Source organism: Astatotilapia calliptera, chromosome 8 (genome assembly GCF_964374335.1).
Source record: "Astatotilapia calliptera chromosome 8, fAstCal68.1, whole genome shotgun sequence".
NCBI classification, from domain to species: domain Eukaryota; kingdom Metazoa; phylum Chordata; class Actinopteri; order Cichliformes; family Cichlidae; genus Astatotilapia; species Astatotilapia calliptera.
Window position 1 is genome coordinate 6,151,308 of NC_137429.1, and position 22,013 is coordinate 6,173,320.

General features: G+C 39.9%; 1 protein-coding gene and 1 long non-coding RNA gene across 35 annotated transcripts in view; one reads left to right on the top strand and one right to left on the bottom strand.

The window, feature by feature from the left end:
* LOC113028107 (uncharacterized) overlaps positions 1–22,013 on the top strand; it is a 460,838-nt gene that overhangs the window by 87,709 nt on the left and 351,116 nt on the right. The gene's annotated exons all lie outside the window — the stretch shown is intronic.
* The window catches only part of ank3b (ankyrin 3b), a 177,849-nt gene continuing 159,943 nt past the window's right edge, over positions 4,108–22,013 (bottom strand). For 33 of the 34 annotated variants that reach the window (XM_080305359.1, XM_080305355.1, XM_080305362.1 and 30 more), the window contains 10 exons: positions 19,594–19,668; positions 17,781–17,912; positions 17,483–17,626; positions 10,549–11,233; positions 10,273–10,465; positions 9,976–10,059; positions 8,390–8,473; positions 7,689–7,940; positions 6,443–6,514; positions 4,108–5,607 (listed from right to left, as the gene is read on the bottom strand). In XM_080305359.1, the coding sequence (XP_080161485.1) occupies positions 6,467–6,514; positions 7,689–7,940; positions 8,390–8,473; positions 9,976–10,059; positions 10,273–10,465; positions 10,549–11,233; positions 17,483–17,626; positions 17,781–17,912; positions 19,594–19,668 (1,697 nt within the window). In that variant the 3' untranslated portion in view covers positions 4,108–5,607; positions 6,443–6,466. The remainder of the gene's footprint in view (positions 5,608–6,442; positions 6,515–7,688; positions 7,941–8,389; positions 8,474–9,975; positions 10,060–10,272; positions 10,466–10,548; positions 11,234–17,482; positions 17,627–17,780; positions 17,913–19,593; positions 19,669–22,013) is intronic. The other variant, XM_080305361.1, reaches the window with a different exon arrangement.

The following is a 22,013-nucleotide window of genomic DNA, read 5'->3' on the forward strand; positions in this document are numbered from 1 at the left end:
GAATTAAATCTAGTCATAGTAAAATGTACAACGATTTCCTTGTACTTTTAGATACAATGAAGTATAGCAGTAATACTGTATTACCTGCTCAGTGCAGTGACCACATATTAAAAGGTGGCAGTGTTGCACCATTGACCAAAAGTATTTCTTCAATTTGAAAATGAAGAAAACACCAGAAGCAACATGGCTCCTTTTCAGTTTGTTCAGACTTTCAAGTTGTTAGTTTGTTGCATGTGTGATAAAGTGTTTATGCAGCTGTAGAAGTTATAAAAATATTCAGAAATGGAAATAAATGCCTCTGTGCTCCATTATGAGTGAAATGGAGGCCGGTCACGGAGAGACTGACAGAAGTTGTGGAGGACGTAACGGAGAAAATGCTGCACACTCCAGGTTTGGAAACACAAGACACCTTTTAAAAGAAATGACTGCTTCAGTAGTGACATTTATCAGGGTGACCTGCCTTCAGCTAGTTTGTTTATGGTTCATACTGAGCAAAAAGTGGAGACATTTTTATTATTGAAACTTCTGTAAGTAAGAGTGACCTTCACTAATGAGGCTTCAGTGAACAGCAGGTGCCTCAACTGAAAGGCCAGATGCATCTTTCAGGTCCTGCATCAAGTCCTTTGATGGATTTTTGTCCTGTTTCTTAAGGACATGACTTTCAGATACTGTTTACCTGCTGGAGATGGTATTTTTAGGCCTTCCATTTCTTCTTTTGTCCTAATTTTTGTGATTCTGTATTTTTTAAAACTTAATTAGTCCTTCCAGATTGAGTTTGGGTGCAAACACTTTTAAGAGCTTTATAGGCTTCGGATCAGTTCTGTATTTGGTTGAATTTTTGGTCTCTGGAGGCTTCATTCACTACTTTTTGACTGTGCTCTTTTGTGTCATACCTTTGCCTACACACAGGTTACACAGCAAAGTGCGAACTGATCTTGAAAAGTAAAATTACTTCATGTCATCCGGTTTCTTTATTTTTAATGAAACTTTTACCTGGATAAATTAAGGATAATGAATGAAAAATAACTCTGTGTAGCTTTTAGTGTCTAAATCGTAAGTAGTAGTAAGTAGTTTTGGGGAAAATAAATAATGCAGTCACATTAACACATTTGGAGAGTTTTTAACTGCACTGTGTGACATTATTTACACCACCCCCATCCCATCCAGCTTTTAAATGGGGGACCTTTTTGCCTTTTAAAAGTAGGACTATTTAATTTACATCCAGAAACACAAATTAATACATGTCAGAAATATAATCGCTTCCTACTTCTTCTTTTTTTTTGTGATTTCCTCTTTGATATTCCTTTTAGATAAAGTATCACTGTTTGGGTCCAAGTCATTTCATCTGAGTAGCAGATGCATGATGAGACAAGGCCTGACCTATGACAGATTAAAGACAAGTATACAGAGATAGACTCTGAGTTTATCAACAGCAAGCCTTCACAGTTTTACTAAACCCAACAAGCAGAAAAGGGGACCTCAACAACAGTGGAAATGGAGAAGGAAGGAGAGCACCTAGGTGTGCCACCTGCCAACCTAAAGGTACTGTCAACAAAAATACAAAAGGTGGGAGTCAAGATAAAGATATAAACGATGAGCTACTTAAATCAAAGCCAAGAACACCTCGGACAGGAACTCCAGGTATGGATGTTTACAAAGTGAATGGAAAATCTTTCCAAAAAAGATGAAAAATCGTTCTCAGAGAACAGCTACAACAAACAAAAACCAAATACTGAATGCAGTTGTTGCAGAGTTTTTCCAGTACAGATGCATTTTTCTGAAATGTGCACTGACGCATGAAAAAAAAGTGCAGATGTTTGTGAAGTCTGTGGAAAACATCTGAGGCAGACCTTTCTGATGCTGAGAGTACAGAGGGTGAGAGTGATGAGGACTGGAAGAAAAGTGAACAGAGTGATAAAACGGACAGAAAAAACAAAGTCTGAGGGACACAGGAAGAGGGATTTCTCTAGCAAGTCTTTCTTTCTTGAAGCATGCGCAGGAAGGCAAGAAGGATGCAGATATGTGTGGCGTGTGTGGGAAACATTTTGAGACCAAGGAAACCTTGAAGCTTCGCTTGTAAGCTTACCCCAAATAAATGACTGTGAAGTTTGCGGCAAACATTTTGAAGGCCACAAACACACGGAGCTGTACATGAGAACACACACAGGAGAGAAACCATTTGTCTGCACTGTCTGCGGGAAAGCGTTTACTCAAAATGGAAATCTGATGGGGCATATGAGAGGTCCCACTGGGGAGAGACCATGTGTTTGCAGGTTACATCAGTCAGGTCTTACTGTTAGATTTCATTTGAGCATCAAGGCAAACATGCGCAGTTTCAGAGATTAAATGATGTTAACTCTGAAATCCAGTCTTTTTTTTAATTTGGGCTTAAAGTCCTTTTTGTTATAAGATTTCATTTTGAATATTCCAATCAGGTGAAAAATTCACATACATTTAAAAGAGATTAAAATCTCTTTTTCAAGATAGACCTGTCCAAGAGGGCAGCAGAAGTTACAACAACATGTAACAATATAACAAAGAGAAAACCAAAACGCACGCCCCGTTAGCCAAAAATCTCAGACTTGGGATTTTACAAAGTTTTTCTACTGAGATTGGACGATGTCATGGAGCAGATCCACATACCTGCAGTCCAAACCTTTTATAATCAGAATAAAGTTGACAGAAAGACAGCTAAAATGTCTTGTTTCAGATAAGAAGTTAACAGAAGAGCTGCACCAATTCCCAGTATAAGATATGGGTTATTTTGAACTTATTATATTTTGAGAGCTTTGCAGCACTCTGATGGTTCAGTCCAAATTTTACTGTTTTCATGAACCAATTGTTTGAATCCTAGCTAGATTGTGGGGCAATTACTGGAAATATTAAGAAGTCATATGCAAAATTTGTGTAAAATATTAAGATATTTCTTTTATCCAGCATCATTGTATGTCTTTTAATTATAAAAACAGCTCTGTATGATTTCACAATTAATACCTTCTTATATAGAGCTTCATATCTTATCTTTTCAGAGTCACTATAAATGAAAATTACAGATATAAATGTATATTTCATTTATAGATAGATCGATCAGTAGTTTTTTATTGTTGAAACATTATTAAAAAAACAAATCTCCAATAATTTTGATAAAAAAGTATAGTTGGTCTAATTTTTCCAAAAAGAAATGCTGTATTTACATATTTGGAATTCTTGGATGTTCTTTGGTTTTCACTGTACCAAGCGGTTGAAACATGGTAGTCTGCGAAACACAGAATGATATTTTTCAGCGATTTTATTGGTCAAATTCCTCTTTTTCTTCTTCTCTACTCAGTTTTGGGGTCACCACAACAGATCACCTTCAACTCACCCCATCATTAGCGTCCTCCTCTGTTACACCAACCCTCTGCATGTCCCATCAGCTCTTTCTCTTTACCAATGATGGTTCTATCATGCCTTCCCCTTCTCCTCTTCATTTGTCTTTAGCTAACAGTAGCACAGTTTCCACCGGCACCCTGTTAACCCTGACCAATCCAGTATGGAAATCACATTCTTGATGATCTGCATGTTTAATTTATGCCAGATGTTGACATATAACTGAAAAAGTTGCAAAGGTCTTTTTTTATACGTACAATAATTTTTTAAATATATATTTTTATGTAAAATTTGTTAGATGCAGAATGTACGGGGTCACATAACCAGTGTTTAGTTAAGATCATGACTGGGCCATTGTAGGTCACAAGTGGCATGGAAGCATGGACATATAGCCCCCTAAATACCCTTATTCTGCATTTGGTTTAAGACGTGTATACAATTATTATTTTTAACTATTTATATTGTGTAATGTAGTGTGTAATACTGCCTTTACAAGGAGAATGGGCCACATGTTTAGTGACTGTATTTCATTTATTTGGCATTATTTACTGGTGGACACTAGCATGTGAGGCAAGTATGTTGTGATACACAAAGCTCTTCAGCCTACATCTTCAGGTCTTTTATTGTCTTTTAGTTTCAATGAGGTTTCTTGACGTCTTAAAGACATCGGTATGATTCATGCCAGTATTTCATTGGGCCTGTGCAACCAGAAAGAGAAATCAGACTGACTAGCAGAGGTTCAGTTTAAACACAATTTATTTTTCTGCTTAAATAATTACTTGGATCATCCAGTGTAGGCTATGTTGGTTTGTCATACATGTCGGTACCAGATTTATTATCAACAATGGATGCTTAGGGTGGATTCATATGAAAAAAAAAAAAAACAGAAATTCAATTTACACATGAACAGAAAGTCACATTTTTAATAACTGACAGTGATTTGTATGTGATTACAAAGATTTCGATTTGAGTGATGGGGCTAAAAATGAGATTCTCTGTTCTCATGTAAATAGAAGCAAATAAACAGGATAAAAATCATCAACGTAAAAGTCCCCTTTTAAAAACCACAGTAGAACTAAAGGTTTAAATATACACTTCTAGTATGCATGGATTTTTTTTCTTAATGTTAAACACACACACACGCGCACACACAGACAAACGCACACACACACACAGCGTTGCTAGCGGTCTAGAGCTAACAATGTGCTAGTCTGAAAGATGCATTGGACAGTGTCAGTACTTTCCTGTTGCATAAGAAGGATGCTGTACTATCTCGCCACTAGGATGTGGAGTGTCATTTCATTTGTAAAAAAAAAGAAAAGAAAAGGAAATTAAATAAAAAACAAAACAAAACAGTTATAGATGACAGATGTTTGGGTTACTATGAGTGCTCACACAGACAGAAGTACCATCACACCCTCTCTAAGTTGTATTACAGTGCTTTGAATTAAGAGAAAGAAAGGAAAGCGTTAAAAATAAAGTGACATAACATGCAGCAAAATATCATTTCTCTGAAGAATGTCCCTCGGACAGAGCAGAGTAGCTGTTGTCTTTAAAGAAAATGTCCTCTGTTGAAAATCAAGCATCATTTTTTTTTCTCCATTCGTTTCATTCACATACAGCTTTTTTTGTTCCTTTTTATATTTGGGAAGAGCACGTCAGAAGACACACTCCAGGCTGCACGAAAAGTGTCGACCTCTCAATACAAATGCACTGGCTCTGCAAAGCTTCATCAACTCAAATCAGTGCATAAACAATCTGTGAAGCTACCAATTCTTTTTTTTTTAAAGATTTTATACAGTGTCATTTATGTACAACAAAAACACCCAGGTACTATTATATCTCCTTTGTTTTGTTTTATAAAAGAACCACATGGTGCACCCCAATACCGTGAGTGCAGGAGGAAAAAATAAAGCCATACAAGGCGAGTGTCTGAGAGAATGAAGTCTTTTCCCTCGCTGTTTGTGCCGTCTTTGGTCACAGACGCCTTTCATTTGCCAAAGATTAAAGAAGTTTCCAGCTCACGTCCATGCGTGTCCTTCGGTGTTGTTTTCCAACAGTGAGTGAGTTTGGTGACATGCTCATGCGAAATCAAAGAAAAGTAACGTGTTGTCTTGCTGAAAACCATGCGTTGTAAAGCGAAAGCTTCAGACACGTGTTGGCTCCCGGTTTCATTGGCTCCGGTCTGTTTTTCCTCCCAGGGTCATGTGTGGGGGTCACAGGTGGATGTCCATGGACCTGAGTGTAAAGGAAAGTTTATACTTCAGATTGGTTGTTGTATAAAAAAAGTACTTTTCTGCTTTAGGATTGCAGTTTTAAATATCTTTTTTTGTCTTTCTTGGCCTCGATTGTAATTGTGTTTTTAATTAATTCTCCTGTTTATATGTTTTATTTATTCACTGCACCACCTTGTGGTACAAATTGGAATTACATGAAAGTACCACCTGACACTAGTTCATCTCCAGTATCTGTTCAACACAGTACAAAGAGATTTTGGACATGAAGTCATAAACAATTGTTTGTTCATATCATTTTGATAGCTTTAGTTAACTCTGGAACGTAACAGAAAGTGTCCTACAAAACCTCGCAAGTGATTCGTTTTCATCTTTGTTTACATACAACATAAGGTGATATTTTTTTAAATACTAACTAGAACATAAAACTCACATTTAGATGTCAACTAGCAACTTAAATTATTGCTAGCTTTTAAATCCTTGCAAATATTCTTGTTAATAAGGATCTGCACGGTGCGCTTGACTGTAATGCCTGGGAGTACAACAGCACTGACAATTTTATTCCAGTTGAAAAACTCAGTTGTCTTCCTGATTACATCAGAGTTAAAAGGTAGATGGCTTCATACTCAGCATACAGACATCTGAGTGGTCTTAACTCTAAATTTCAGAATTAAAGTCTTCAGCTAAACATGTCTTTATATACCATACTTTATATTAAGCAAAAAATAGTATATTCTTATTGTATTTACAGAAAACACACATAATTAATCTTTATGGTCTATAGGTGAATATTTGGTAACTTATGGGAGTTTTTAGTGTCTTTATGAGTGGCCTCTTACCAGTTGTAGTTGAGAGCTCTACTGTTAAGAATGACTCTTCCTCCCTGGTTTCTTGTTGGCACCGTCTCCAGGCTTGGCAGAAGGAGATTAAGAAAAGCAGCGAGATTCAGCACAAGACAGGAACAAAAAAAAAAGCAAAACAAAAAGAGAGAGAGAGAGAAAGGAAATATCAGTACTAAACTCAGGCAAGGCATTATCGGTGAGTGTTAATGAAGCACAGTTTGGTTCATCTTCTACATCAGGCAGCATGCTGGAGGAAAGATGAGTTTAAGGAGTGAAAAAATGTTAAAATTACTACATCTGTACATTTGCAAATGAAAGCACACATGCTTAATAGAGAGAATAACGACATTCTATATTAGTTGAATCACTTGATATTAGTAGTTCTCAGACTCGGTCTAGTCTCAACCTAGAGGCTGTAGCTGCTACTGAGGAAACACACACTGCAACCACTGCAAACTGTATTCAGACAGTAAGGTTGCTGTTATGAAATTGTTCTAAACTGCACAGCATTTCATAAACTCGCACTCAATTTTTCAAACAGGAAACAGCAAACAAAACCTGAATGTCAAAATAAAGTTTAAGTTGCATGAACATCACAATTTAGTCATTACATTTGACACTTCTGTCATTTTACCATTTTGTATGGATAAACCAATCTTAGCCAAGATCTTCATCTTCTGTTTTTACATGCGTAAACTGATGTGTATTTATAAATCTACTTGAGGTCCCCAGTGACGATGTGGCCATGGCATTTTATCTTTGCTCACCTGCCTCTTGCTTCTCCTGACCAACCTGCTTTGCCCAAATTTTAGCTGGACTTTTAAGTGCTGTTTTTTTTTTGTTGTTTTTAAATCACAAACGCTTTTCTGGTCTTAATCGCAGATCAACTGTGCTTCAGGTTCAACTCATAGGACACTTGGGGCAAGAAGGGCCTTGAACCTGAACTAAAACTTATGCTGATGCTTCTAGACCATGTTATCTGTTCAGCAGAAGTTGCCATGGTGATCTAGCCAGGCTAAACATACCTCACTAACCCATTAATCGCGCTTTGTAGTACACCTCCCCTCACTGGAATGCAGTTTACTTTGGTTTATGGCTGCCTTAATGCTGTCAGAATGTGTGTCCTCTGCTCATCTAAAAGGTGATTAAGAGTTTACATTGATTGATTAAGAGTTTACACAAAGCTACAGCTTCATGCAGACACCTCAGCTCACTAAGTCAGGCAGTTTGTTTCGACAGCAACCTCAGCTTTCACTCTTTGAGGCTCCTCCTTGTGGCCGTGTCGGGATCGCTTCCCCTTCTTCTTGCCCTTCCCCCCCGTGGCTCTTGCTGCCGCTCCTGATGAAGAAGCAGTGTCAGCTCCACCTGAGGCTACACCACCACCAACACCTCCCCCACCAGCAGCAGCAGCAGGTTCTTCTGCTGCAATAAATTCGCCTTCACTTTGCCTCCTTTCCTCTGAGCTGAACACTCTGCGTACAACCTTTCTGATCACCTGCAGGGGAAGAAGCATGTTAGCAGGAGGAGGGTGAGGGAGTTGAGAGAAGTGATGCAAAAAAGGATGAGGGAGATATGTAGAGGTGTCGTGTAAAAGTCAATGGAATGGTATGTGATAGGTTTGGTTCATGCATCTAAGAGGTTGTCGGCATCATTGTGACAATGAGGTCCAATCTGAATTCCCCTCCTTGGCCCAAACCCTCAGTTTTGAAGGGTACTGGTCATCTAATCCCTCTAGTCTGTACATGGACAGCAAACTGGAGGGTGAGATAACCAATCAATCACAAACCAAGGGCGTATGGCCAAAGGGGAAACAAATCGAGCTCACATAACAGATTTGTGCCTTCCATGGTTCATCGTTTTCCCTATTAAATTTTACTGTGGCTGTACATGGCATATACATGTGGTGTAAGACAAGAAAAGCAATGGAGGAGAAAGACTGGTTACTTTTCTGGTGACCAGATTCCCATCTTCATCTATGAACTGCTCCTCTGTCACAGAGTCTCCAGGAATGTTTCTGGCCTCCTCTCCCTGGGGTGAAAGTTTTTATTTGGATGGAAAAGTGAGAAAGAAATGAGGAAGGTAAAGGTGCAGGTAGGGTTAGCTCCAAGACTGTTATTCATCAAATAAATAAAGAAGCATTTCCAAACAGCCCACAAATCACAATGGATGCAAAACCAGGGTATTTGCCCTAGAACATATTTATCATATAAAGTGGAAAGGTGAGTATTTAGATCGGCAGGTTTATTAAATAATGTAATGTAATACTGCATCCTGCTGTCGCAACACGTCCAAACTTCAAAACCGCAGCAAAAGCACTGGAAACACCAAATGCTGTTTAAAAGACATTTATAATATAGAAATACGGAAAGAATACAATAAAAGTGTTTCTTTTAAACAAAGCTTCAGAAGGATGTGTCCATAGATGGAAAAATAAAAGTTCAGGCGAAACCCCGTTCAAAAACCATACAAATGCATCTTATTATCACCTCAAAATGAACCTTGATAGAGCCAGAGATTGTAACAAAACAATAAAGAATATAGAATATAACTGGTATCTACTGGTGTCGAGCCAGTTCGGCCTTTTGTGGAGGGTGTGAAGAGGTTGTGTTGAATGCTGAATGATGGCTGGAGTACTTTCAGTGGAAACAGGATGCACCAGAGCTCAATTTTCATTGTCACAGCAAAGTCTGTGAATACTGTACATGTTATATTCTTGCTTTAGTTTAGTTTTTTTATTCCTATTAAATTTATAAGATCTTCAAGCAGACTTTTTCCACTTTGGAAATGTGTTCCAACATGGGCAGCGTTTCAATTAGGCAAAAATCGCCACAGTTTATTTAATTTCAGCTATCCTAAGTAAATATATGCTGCTTTAATCTTGTTAATTTGTATCAAAGCTTCACTTAGGGCTTTATGAATCTATTTTCTGATTTTTATTTTATTTTTTTACACTAAGCAATTAACTGACGACTCCCTGGAAACACTTAGCACTTAGCATCAATAATTAAAATATCTATTAGTTGCTTCTAGCTGAAAAGAAGCTTAAATCAAAGGCCACCTTTTCTTCCCCCCTCAGAAGAAGTTTGGCACATTCCTTTTATTCGGTAAATTAAATATATATGGTAAAGCACAACCAACAATCCACCAGCCAGGTAGAAGAGCACAAGCAAGGCAAGCAAGCAATTAGAACTTAATACTATAGCAAAGCTAAACATATAAACAGCTGTAGTCAAGTTTCTATTTCAATTTAGAGAAAATTTAGAACTCCTCTTTGGGTCATATGTTAATCTAAAAAAATGTCTCTTTGTTTCCTCGCACATATCCCGTCTCCAGTTATCTTTTAAAGTTACTATAGCTGCACACACATTCCACTCCATGTTAACAAACTTGCACAAAAACACTGTTACTGTCATGCTCAGCACACATAGCAAATAGCTTCTGTTCAGTCTCTCTGGTATCACTCTTCTTCACACGCTATCGGTCCACTGCACTCTGCTTCAACATGTCTCTGCACACCAGGCCTAACAGACCTTGAGTACAACCCGTCTGCGTATCACCCTGGTAGTGACAGTGGTCTCCTCATCAGAGTCGGACTCCTTCTCTCTAACACTCTCCTGATGAAGGCAGCCCAGCAGCAGAGTAATGTCAACGAGGCCAGAGTGTGTGGGATTCATATGGAAAGTTAACATATGACAGAAGAATTGGGCTAATCTCAGAGGTTAAATATTTTAAGCCCACATAACAACAGAAGGAGAATAATATAATATACAGTTAAAGACTTTTTCAAGGCTTCAAGACAAGATTCTCTGTGAAGGACCGATTCCCACCTGGACTTTGTGCTGGGACCTGTTGCCTCCGTCCTTGTCTCCTCTGCTTGGTCCCGCTGTGCTGCTGTCCTCCTGGGATTCCTTCCTCCTGGGCACCTTTTCCATCCCTTCCCTGGCTGCTTCAGTCTGACCTCCATTCTGTTTGTTGGTCTGAACCTGGGGCTCCTCTAGCGAATCAGCTAGACTGTCGGGGCTGGACGAGTTAAAGAGATTTAGGACAATACACCTGGGAGCAGAAAGACGTGACAATGAATTTCAAATAAAATCAAGTCCTACCTGCCCTTCTCAGAGCCCGGGCTGGGGCCAGGGGCTGCTGACTCCCCGATTGCGCCAGACGTCTCACTGCTCCTGCCTGGAACTGAATAAATGTCTTTTTCTGCTTTCCGTACTTGCTCAAGGATGGCATTCACAAGCTCCTCTGACACCTCCTCTTCCTCCATGCCCTCTTCCAGCTTTAAATCCTCCAGCAGACTCTGCAACCTCTCCTGCGTCATTTCCTCCTCCTCTTCTTCCTCCACTCCATTTCCAAGACCAGTGTCTGCGGTAGCCTTCTCTTTTACGGCCCCTCCCTGACTCTCCAAAACAAGATGGTCTCCTGCTTTTACTTCTTCTGTCTCCTTTCCTGATTGCTCTACCAACCGTCTGTCATTATCTGGCCTCTCTACACACACCAATCCTGTTTTTTCTTCAGTAAACATCTCAGTTTCTGTATCTTCAGGCCCAGCAATAGGTAGCTCTGTGGCAGTGGAGCCTGGACCCGGGGCCACTGTGAGGGGGTCGCTGCTGGAGGTGCTGGTGGTCTGAGTGAGAGAGAGGTCGCTAGGTCTAGTAAGCATGGACTTGTTATGGGACTCTACTAAAGGATCGCCCTCGCTAAAGAAGTCGTCTGAGCGCAGTGGGGTTGGGGGCACGTAGTTGAGGTCTGAGGGGGTTTGGAGCTCCAGATCTATATTGTCGTAGCCTGGGTGGATTGTAGGAGTACAGGATTAGAGGATACGAGGATTGAAGAGGGGGTAAAGATAAAAAAAAAAAAAAAAGGGGTTGGAAGAGGGAGGGAAGGAGAAGTAAAGTGATGGAGGTGATGAAATGAGAAACATTTGAAACATTTAAGGGTAGCATCTGTTCAAAAGTCACAAGTGTAAGTGATTAAGGAGCAGAATAAGATGTAAACACAACTTTACATATTATAAAGTTATTTGTCGGTTTACACCCAGTGGTAACTTCCTGGGAACTGCACCTCTAGATTCTGCTTGTGGTATTTGTGCATTTGGTGGGTGAATTTTAGTATTCAGAAATATATTAAATTGAAATAAGAAAAAAAATACGTAATGCCATTACCTTTAAAGACTATGGAGGCAAAGTATTACATCCGTATTTAATCTCAAATCACATACACATAGAGCAGACATGGAGCAATATTTACAGTGGAATTTGCCGGCTGAATGGGAGCCGCTGCTCCTTTAAGCTATAATTTAATCTTTGTGAACTGCTCAGAAACACATCTGGCTCTTTAGATGCTACACACACCTATACACATCTACAAAGGTCACAGTGTGCTTTCAGCTGATTTCTTGCGACATAATTTTACAACTACAAATTTAATTAGGACATACAGTTTGGAAATAAAAAGGATAAACACCCACATTGTTGTTAAGAGAGGCCTGCCCTTCATGTCTCTTCTGAAAAAAAAACAGGCCATTCATCAGGTGTTCAGCTACTTTAAATGCACGATGTGTTGAGGATAGTTTGCACAATCGGTGTCCAGAGTGAGTTCATTAATCTACTTCTTCACTTAGAGGAAACATCTCTCCTGCTTTGTACATCATGCCATCTAAGACAGATATTTCTACACTTTTGTGGCTCTGGCTGCATTTCTCTCCGAATGTGTTGTGCCAGTACTGGATTGCTTCTTGCAGAACAAACCAGAGTTCAAACCAGACTCTGGAATTTATTCCTGTGGATAAATGATAACGCTATTCCAGTTGTACTCGATCTGTAATATATACGAACATCAGAATTGTTGTGTTTAAATTTTGTTCTGCCGCCTCTAGAAGTAGAAAAATAATCAATAATTTCAAGTACTTTTAAATGACTTTTGAACCAGCCCTACCGAGTAGACATGACCACATCAAAAAGTGGTGGAAACAGAAATACACAAAATATAAAAATAAAACCAAAAACCTGGCATATACTGTTTATGTAGCCTAAAATTGGCACTTGAGTTTTCTTTTTAAACCTACGTAGCCTTAGACCCAGCCTCACTCAAATAAATGCAACATTAGTGAAGTTAGTGAGGCGGGAGACTTTAAAACAAGCTGGACTTCATTTTCAGTAATTAGGTCAGTTTATGAGCAAAAGCTTGAGAAGAGTTCAGGTAGCTTAGTTGTGCTGGTTCAAACAAAAGGCAGTGAGAAGCACACAGGCCTCTAAATGTAAACCTCAGGAACTGAACGATCTTGCCTGAAGTAAGGAGGAACACCAGGAGGGAGGGGAGAGGATGGGGGAGATGGGGGAGGTGGAGATAGAGGATGGCGATTTTGAGGTGGAGAAGAGGATGAAGAGCAAGGACAGAGAGGAGGTGTAGAAGAGGGAGGAAGTAAAGGTGGAGAGGAAGCACATATTAAAGATGGGGAAGGAGAAGAAGGGACAGTAGTAGCTGATAAGGTGCGAGGAGAGGCACAAGGGAGAGAAGACTCAGCAGATGTAGGAGAGGCAGAATGAGGAGGCGGTAAAAGGTGAAGAGTTGGGAGTGAGGAAGAAAGAGGAGGAAGGGGCTTGGAGAGGGCCGAGGGCGGAAAGTGAGGAGAGAAGAAAGAAGGGCAGCTAAAAGGACTTTGAGGGGAGGAGGGAAGAGGAGGGGAATAAGGCAGAGTGAAGAAGTGAGGGAGAACAGGGGCCACAGGCAGGAGGTAAACAGGAGGTGTGGAAGGGGGAGATGGGAAGAAAAAGACAGAGGAGGAAGAGAAAGTGTTGATATGTGTGGTTTGAACGGGTGGAGCGGAAGAAGAAAGGGAGGTGGTGTGCAGAGGGGAAGGCTGAGGCATTTGAGGACTTCTAAGACATTTTGGAGCTGTTGCAATTAGCAAGGTTCACAAGACAGAACAAAAGGCACAGAACAAATGTTAGACAAAAACTGGTTAGAAGACAGAACAAGGCATGTAAAAATAAAACAGGTCAAACACACTGACAATGAAGTGAAAATGTGACTGATGAAGGCTTAAAATCTACGAAGCTGCAGAAGCGAAGAGATTGAGCGTAGGACTCATCGGGTTGCTCATCTCAGCTGATAAGCAAGAAGAGGCACCATAGTCAGCAGGAGTATCATCTCTTTGGACCCTTCACCCCAGGGTAGTCAAATAATTTCAATAATTTTATCATTTTTTTGCTGGAAAACTGAGATTTTACAGTCTAGGTTTAAAGAGGAGGAGATGTTTATGAAAAGAGAAAGGGCAAATGCTTGGAAATACTAAAAGTCTAGACTATAATTTCCAAGTTCTAATACTAAAGTATGCGGTTTTGTGACCCTGTCCATAAAACCTGCATGTGCTGTTCTGTAGATCGCTCCATGAAAGTCCCATCCTTACCATGTGCACTTGTGCCTCTGTGATGCGCACTGAATCTCCTCCAGTCTATCATAAAAATGAGTCTATCTCAAATCATTTAGGCAAAATGACTAAAGTTGCATCTCTCCTCACCAAATCAGATGAGGAGAGATGGTGATTTTGTTATTTCTTCCTTTTTAATCCACTATTTGCTGGTGAAACATGGCTTCCTCGAAGTTCCCCCATCAGAACTCGTCATCCTTCTAAGACATCTAAAGGATGCCTGATCCTGTTCCCCAGGATCAATCTCACATCTGTGGTGAATCTTTTAATGTGAGCAGCCGACGCATTGCCAGCATTTATGCGTGTGCGTGGTGCAGTATGTCTTAATTACCTTGTGGTTGTGTCATATTTTTGGGGGGAGGCAAATACATTAGCTACTCAAGTTTTTCCTGTTCTTTGTACATTCATACCTGCTCTTTTGTCTCTAGATTGTTGGTGAAAAACTCTCATCACCAATGATGTTAAACTCAAACGGTCATGTAGGCTCAATCTGCAAGTTTGAGGTTCATGCTGAAATCACAGTCAGCGGTCAGAACGACTTTCATGGAGCGATCTAAAAATGGCAGCCAGTTGAAAGCGGTCTGGTGGTGCACAAGGACGGGATGTCGAAATCTGATTAAATTCAGATCAAGTATGGTTTCTGGACAAAGTTGCAGAACCTGATAACACCTCACATCAGATTTCTTACTAAAAGGAAATTACACAGTATGTCACAATGTTTAGACTGTTTCATGGAAAAAGATCCTGAATGTTTCACATCGAAAAGTTCAGAAGAAAGGCCATGATTCACATTTGCCAAACCAAACAATAACTTCTCAACCTTACAGTGATTTTTTTAAGACTTGATAGTCTTTAAGGTTTGGTTTGGCAAATGTACACTGGGTTAAATGAGCTTTACTGTTAAGAGACTCCCCTGGAGCACTTCTATGCCATGGATAAGAGCGTCTGAAATGGGCCTTGACAGCAATTAGCTCTCAGTGTCATCCAGCTTGCGCAGAGGCTGACAAGAGCGATCTTAAACTCTCACCAAAGAGCTGTAAGATTGCTATGTTCCTCCACAACCTGTAGAAAGCTGTTAGTAATGACAGACTGTGCTGTTCTAGTCTTATTCTACTCAACTGCAAGGGTGGGAGCAGAAGCTATGACTGGATCCTGAAGCTGCTGAGGTTAGCAAAAGGTAGCCATTGGTGGGAAGTAGCTGATTAGTGCTGCTCAGTAGACAAGGGCATTTGCTGTGGAAATTAGTCACTCAGAAGCAAGAGGAAGAGGAGGATGAAGAGGCAGGGAGTCTGCTGGTCTCAAAGCAGAGGAAGCTACAGTGGAGCGTAGAGGCTGGAGGCTCGGAGGAACCAGGAGATGACAGGTATCACACATAGCTAACAGCAGTGACACAGAAGCATTAGTATACACTGTACACTTTGAAAAAAGGCGTTTCATTTTCAACTCATCTGTGAGTGCCGTGTGGAACAGAGCACATCCAGATCAAAATGTGCAAGTCATCAAAAAAAAAAAAAACCCACTTCTGGATGTGTTGAAAAGGCTTCGCCCATTTAAAGAGTGTTAGAAGTGTATTAATGTGAGTCAACAACAACACAGCAGGCAGCCCTTCACACAAAGCCATAGCCATGCATTTTGTTAATCTACTTAAGTCGGTTCCCCAAGAAATCATCTTTGCAAAAAGATCACCTCAGCTCTGTTGTTATTCAAGGTAACAGCCGATCCTTGTGTTAAGATGACTTCAAGAAAACCTAATTAGACAGACTGGAAATGAGACCATTTCAGAATTTTGTTTTAAAGTGCCAAAGCAGACTCTAAACTCGTCTACTGAATCCAGAGAAGAGCTTATTTGGCTTTACTTAGTGCGTGTTATCTGCTTTTTTTCTTGAAGAAGTAAAGAACAGTAGTGGAAAGATTAATTTTATTCCATTCATAGCAATGGTTCTGTAAAATCCATGGTAAAAAGTTGGCATTGGATTTGGCGGCAGAAGTTAATAATTAGTCATCATTACTCATGTTCCTTAAATAAAAACTGGCAGTCGGTTAATAGAGCTGCAGTAATAGCCAGGGACAAAAGACAGGCTAGAGAAATAAAAAAGCATTATTACTGCTGAATATAATTGTGCTGTTTAATATTGTTATTGACTTTTACATGCTTCTCTTTTCAGTCCTTTGATACTATGTGGCGGTTGTTGAGTTGTCAAACGGATTGGGTGTCTTGAGCCTGCAGTGCTGCTCCCCGTATCCATCCCTTGACTCTACCCTTGTTTTATGAAGCTTATGCTTAGGTTCAATAAGGAAGATCTGTAATCACTCATCTGCATTCCTGGGTGTTCAGCTTTTTTTCTGTTTACATGTTTACGCTTTCCCACACTGTCAATCTCAGTACTGACATCATTTCTCTAGTTCGATCATTTTCTTGTCATCCTACCTTTTAGACTCTCTTTCATGCAACCCACCACCTCCCCATCTCCACCGCAGTCAGAGCTCTATTTAAGCCTTAGTCTTCATCTTCACTACCATCAGTGTCTAGACTCCAGGGGGTCCTGTCCTAAATCCATCACCGCTGGGATTTTCTTCTGCTATGATGGGTCATCAGAGTCTAATCACCAAATACATGAATTTCTCCATCTCAATAAATCATGTTAAATTCTTCCAAGTAATCTCTCCTTATTGAAATTTAGTTATCTAAAGATATATTAACAGTGTGTTTTAACTGTGGAAAACAGTCAAATTTATATAAAAAATAAAGCATTTTCATTTGAAATGTATTTGAGAACATATCTGCAATGTGAGGAGGGAAACAGCACATTGTGGTAAAAGTTCTGAAATGGCCTTCAATGTGTCTGTCAGAGTCACAAACTGCTGCCATACTTCATTTTCATACAAGAGGAAAGAGAGAAATACAGAAGAGGGAGAGAAAAGGGTCTGCCATAGTGCTTAAAGCAAGCATGCCATTGTTAAAAATTGGTTGTTATGATTATGTTTTCATGTTTTCTCATGTCATGGCTGTGTTTAATTAATAAAAACACACATAAACATAACTATTGTTAAACCAAATTACAAAGCAGTGCCCTGCCCCATCTGAAAAAATCATTTCAAGATTTCAAGAAAATGCATTTATCAGCGGGGACAGAGGCGGCATTCATTTCCTTCATCATGCTTTTGTACATCTGACAAAAACAATGAAACATACTAAAAGTTTCATGCACCCAAAAATGGTACAGAGTTTCCTGCGCTTAATTAAAATCAATAATATGGGAACGAATTTCTATCAATCTGTCACTTGTCATTACAGTTCCAAAGACTGAGTGCTATGAACGAATTGCACTGGCCTGTGTTGGTGAACGAACAAGCTGACTGCTCAATAAACACGGCTCCAGTGCGTTTACTACCTGACGGTCCATTATCTGACATGAACTCAATGAACCTGCTGGAGCGTTCATTCACTTTGGTCATTAACTTCCACAGTTTAGTCAAGCCTGATTGGTTCAATATTTATTTACGCAGTCATGTCCGACTGCCTCTGGCTGAGAGAGGTGGTGAAGAAGGGTGAAGGGATAGACTGAGAGATAGACTGAGTTCAGCTAGGGTGGGCTACACTTTACCATCGGACTGATCCGGGAATACTGCGTTATCATCGGCAAAGCAGCGTGTGCCTGAAATGTTACCGTAGTCAAATATGGGCCCTTCCAGCAAAGTCACAATATCCAACCGATTGATCTTAGTCAGCACCGCGGTTAAAGCATCCGCTGGGGAGGAGAGAGACAGGAATTGATTCATAAGGTGATGTTGTGGCATCGCAAACATTGATAATGTCCTTTTATTGATTCGTTTTATCATAAACCAGCAACTGAAATATATATGAGTATGAAATACAGCAGCCATATCTACTTCTGTACTTACTTGTGGCATTTTTACCGTCCCTGTGCACCCATTTCTTTAGGAGCATGAAGCTCTGTGCCGTCAGGGAATTGGGGTTTTCCACTCTGATCAAGTTGATCTCATCCACAGAGAAATCCAGCTCCCTGGCCAGCTCTGTAACAGCAGCATATAGATAGCTGAATTGCAGGGCTGGAGTTCCACAACAGGACATTTCTGCAGCACCATTATTGACCACCAAAGTTACATGTTTTGTTTTATCTGATCTTTCAGCCATCCATTCCCATGAGAGAAATTCAAACATGTTGAGGATGTTGAGTGCCATTAATTATATATATATATTTTTTTTTAAATTGAGCTATTGCTCTCTTTCTTGTTCTCTCTTGTTCCCTCTTTTTAACCAGTCAGCATTCAAGCTATGCACAACATCATCCATGTCAAGCTGACACAACGTGTTGTTGGCTTTCTGGAGAACTGCCTGCAAGCATGATGCCACTGCCATTCCCAGCATTTACACCTGTGGTATGAATGTGGGTGGTGTGCTTCTGTTGCTCTGCAGTTTTGCTGCACCTGATGCCATCAGTGTCATGCATCGCTTCCTTCTTTTTTGTAAAGTTAAATCATTGTGAGACAATAGCTGATCATTTCACTTTATCACTATTTACTGGCATGCATGCCAAAGCCTGCTCAAACGTGACTGGAACTCATACTACAAACAGAAAGCAGACAGAAAACGTGTCCCTAGCTTCCAGATCTGGCATGTTCATATGAAGATATCTGTTTATAGAGATTGCTCTCCAGTTGATAAATCTGACAGTATCATGCCTAACAAAGGGAAATGTGTAGAAATGCAAAAACAAATGCAGCAACAGTATTTAGCTAGAAAATGCGTGTGGCGAAAGTGGCATTTTGAATTAGTTTTCATGTTTGCACCACTTACATCTGATCTGGGCCCATGTTACAGGTTACACTTGATTGCCTACAAAGCAGGAGGTGAGGGATGTGCTGATGCACTGATTAAACTGCAGCACCGAAATGAATTACTGCCAAACAATGTGTCAGACACAGTCTGCAGCTAATGAAGGACTAGAATCACGACTCTAAATCTAAACCCACGAGAAACTAATGTTCAGCAGGTCTGATGGTTCACTGCAGCTCTGCAATTGGAACACACATTAAATATGGATTAGATTCCTTCTCTCAGCTGGGCACTCATTCAGCGGACATACGTTTGCAGTGCATTCACAGCCAGTCGTACAAATGCTGGTAGGCGTGGGGAAAGTGCTGCAGTGCAGGCGGCCGCAGGGGCCACGCCCTAATCGCTGCTCAAGTAAAATATACACCTGCTATTCCTCTAAAGATACACTCAAATATAAAGATGTATCAAAGCTTTATGCTCCTTAAAATCAATGAAGCTTTTATTGCTTTATATATTTTCTTCACCGTTTCAAATCCTAGTATCTCCTACATGTATTCAGCAGTTAAGTATCTTCAAAATTTGAAAAACATCCAAACATGAGAAGTTTTTTAGTTATTTTTTGTTATATGCTATGTACCGATGATGCTGTAGTATTATGTGGCTATAAATATCACTGCAGTACTGCTCAGTTGAGACATTTTTACAGTATACGTCCACCAGGTGGCAACAAACCCTTAAAAACTGACACATAAGAGTCCGTTTCAGTCCAGATCATTCCTTCAGCCTTAAAAATTCTCACATTTTATGATAATCATTTTTCTTACATCACTTTGTGGTTCTGTTTGGCTTAATTTTTACACAATGTGAAAGTAAACAAACAAACAAACAAACAAAAAACGGAGATGTGTTCAAACTCACCAGTCCAACTGAGTCCAAGGTGGTCAGCTACTATCGCCATGCGGAGGTCTGTTCTCTCACAGGGACTGTGAGGGCCTGTGCGAGGAAGCAAGGAAGGGTAGGGTACAAACAGTTAGTGTTATGTAATGACAGAAATTTCCAAATGAATCACATGTGGTTCTCAGTGAGAGACACACACAGAGACTCAGAGAATGTAATGAAAGAAACAGATTGGGATTGTGAACTTTAAGTTTGTCTGTTTTGGACCTTTCACCTTGATGTAACCTGCTAAATAACTACTTAATGAACATTTGTTTTTAATGCAGTGTTTATATTAAACCAAACAAAGAAAGACCAACTTTAGCTCACTGTCCCATGTCCCACTTATAAGAAAAAAATAGATTTTCTGGCCTGACAAACCTCAACGTTCTGTTAAGAAACTAAATGCTTATTTAGGATTTTTTCTGCTCTTTTGATGAAAACTGGATGAGAAGGAATCCAATACTATCTGTCTGTTTGGTATTAATTTACTCAAAGTCCATGGTTTACTTAGCTTAACACAAAACCTACCACAATTGCTGAAGCTCTCCAATGAGATGTTTTAAGGGCTATATTCTACAGCTTTTTCATTTCATTTCCAGACCTTGTGTGGGCCTCCACATCATCTGTACCCAGGGATGGGAAACATTTGCACAGTTTTGATTATGCAACCATTAAAAGAAGTAACTCTAATGATATCTACATTTAAAAAGAAGTATTAAAACGTACAACTATAATGAAGCATTAATTGATTACATTTTGATCAGTTCTTTAAAATATGACAACTGACCAATTAGATGCACCCTTCATTCCAACCCGTCGTGGCAGATGGCTCCTCCTCACTGAGCCTGCTTCTACTCTGAGGTTTCTTTCTGGCAAAAGGGAGTTTTACCTTCCCACTGTTGCCAAATGCTTTTTCATAGGGGGTCGGCTGATTGTTGGGATTTTCTCTGTATTGCTGTAGAGTCTTTACCTTACTATGCAAAGTGCATTGAGGCAAATTCAACTTTGAACCAATCAAATTTCTTTTTGCGAGGACAGAAGACGCTCCTTGCTGGCCATTAGAAGGAATGCAGGTGTCAAGCCCTTCCACACTGACAATACTTTGCAGACCTGTTCTTTTATATTAAATCTATTTTCTTTAGTTCAGTGTGCTAAATATTAGGTCTTAATGTAACGGAATCATTATATTAACTACTTTTAGGCTTACGGGTGGCTGATAACATCAAGGGGAATCAAAGATTTGAGAATCTGTGAGGCCAGAAAAATCGTCAATGACATTTTTACACTAATAAGTTTGATATTTAGTAGTATTAGTTTCTGTAATTAGAGTTCAGAGTATCACATAACTAACCACAAACAATCTACCATCAAGCAACATTCCCACTCACTGATAAAAACAATTCATAGCTTAAACTTGAAATCAAAAGCAATCTAGCTACGACAAAGTGCCAGTGGCTGACTACACTGACATGCCCTTGTGTAGCTGTCATTCAAGTGATTGTCAAGTTCAGCCGATGTATTGTTTTCACAGTGATTTCACAGAGCAAAAGTACCACCAAACATATCTACAAACCAGGCAAGCAGATCAAAACAAACACACCTTCATATTTCCCCAAAACATTCTCGATCTCAGACACATCTAGAGTGGAGGTGAGTGCTGTGGTGTTGTGTCATGTGGGTAGGTGGAAAGCTAACTTTGTCTTATTGTGAAAGAAATGTACACTCACAAACTTAGCCTCCCAGAAGTGCTTTTGCAACCATTTATGACAACTAAAAGGTGCTTCCTGATACTGAAATTTAATCGCTTGAACCGGTTTCTATCCAAAGACCTTGCTTTTATAAAGCTCTGTCCACCAGAACAGTACTTCTATGATGTTATTAAGTGATATCCTGTTTCCTAAAATAACTAAAACCTTAAATTATGTGAAAGTCTTCTGCTCTACCGACAGATTCTCCATGTTGTAGCCTCTATCTGAACAAATCAGACAGCACAGGACACATAAAAAGAATGACAGGAAGAAGAAATGACGGCTACATTACAAAGTCACATCACAAGCACCCACAACAGCTGCATGCATCTCATAGAGAGAAGGGTAAAGTATAACAAGTTTTTAGAAAGAGTTTACAAACTAGTCTCGTTCTCCGTGACAGGAGCGGGGATTGGTTGATCAACCTGACTCCCTTCCTCCTTCTGCTCTTGCTCCTTCCCTCCAAGTGTCCGCCTACTTTTCCTCATGCTCCTCCTCATCCTCTCACTGCTGGCCTGCTCAACCTCAGCTCTCACATCTATAGGAGATGATGTTGATGTAGTGGTGCTGGTGGAGGTGGAGGTAGAGGTGCGTGAAGGGCAGGAACTTCTAGAAGCTCTAGATGGTTGTGACAAGGAAGTGTTCCTGGTA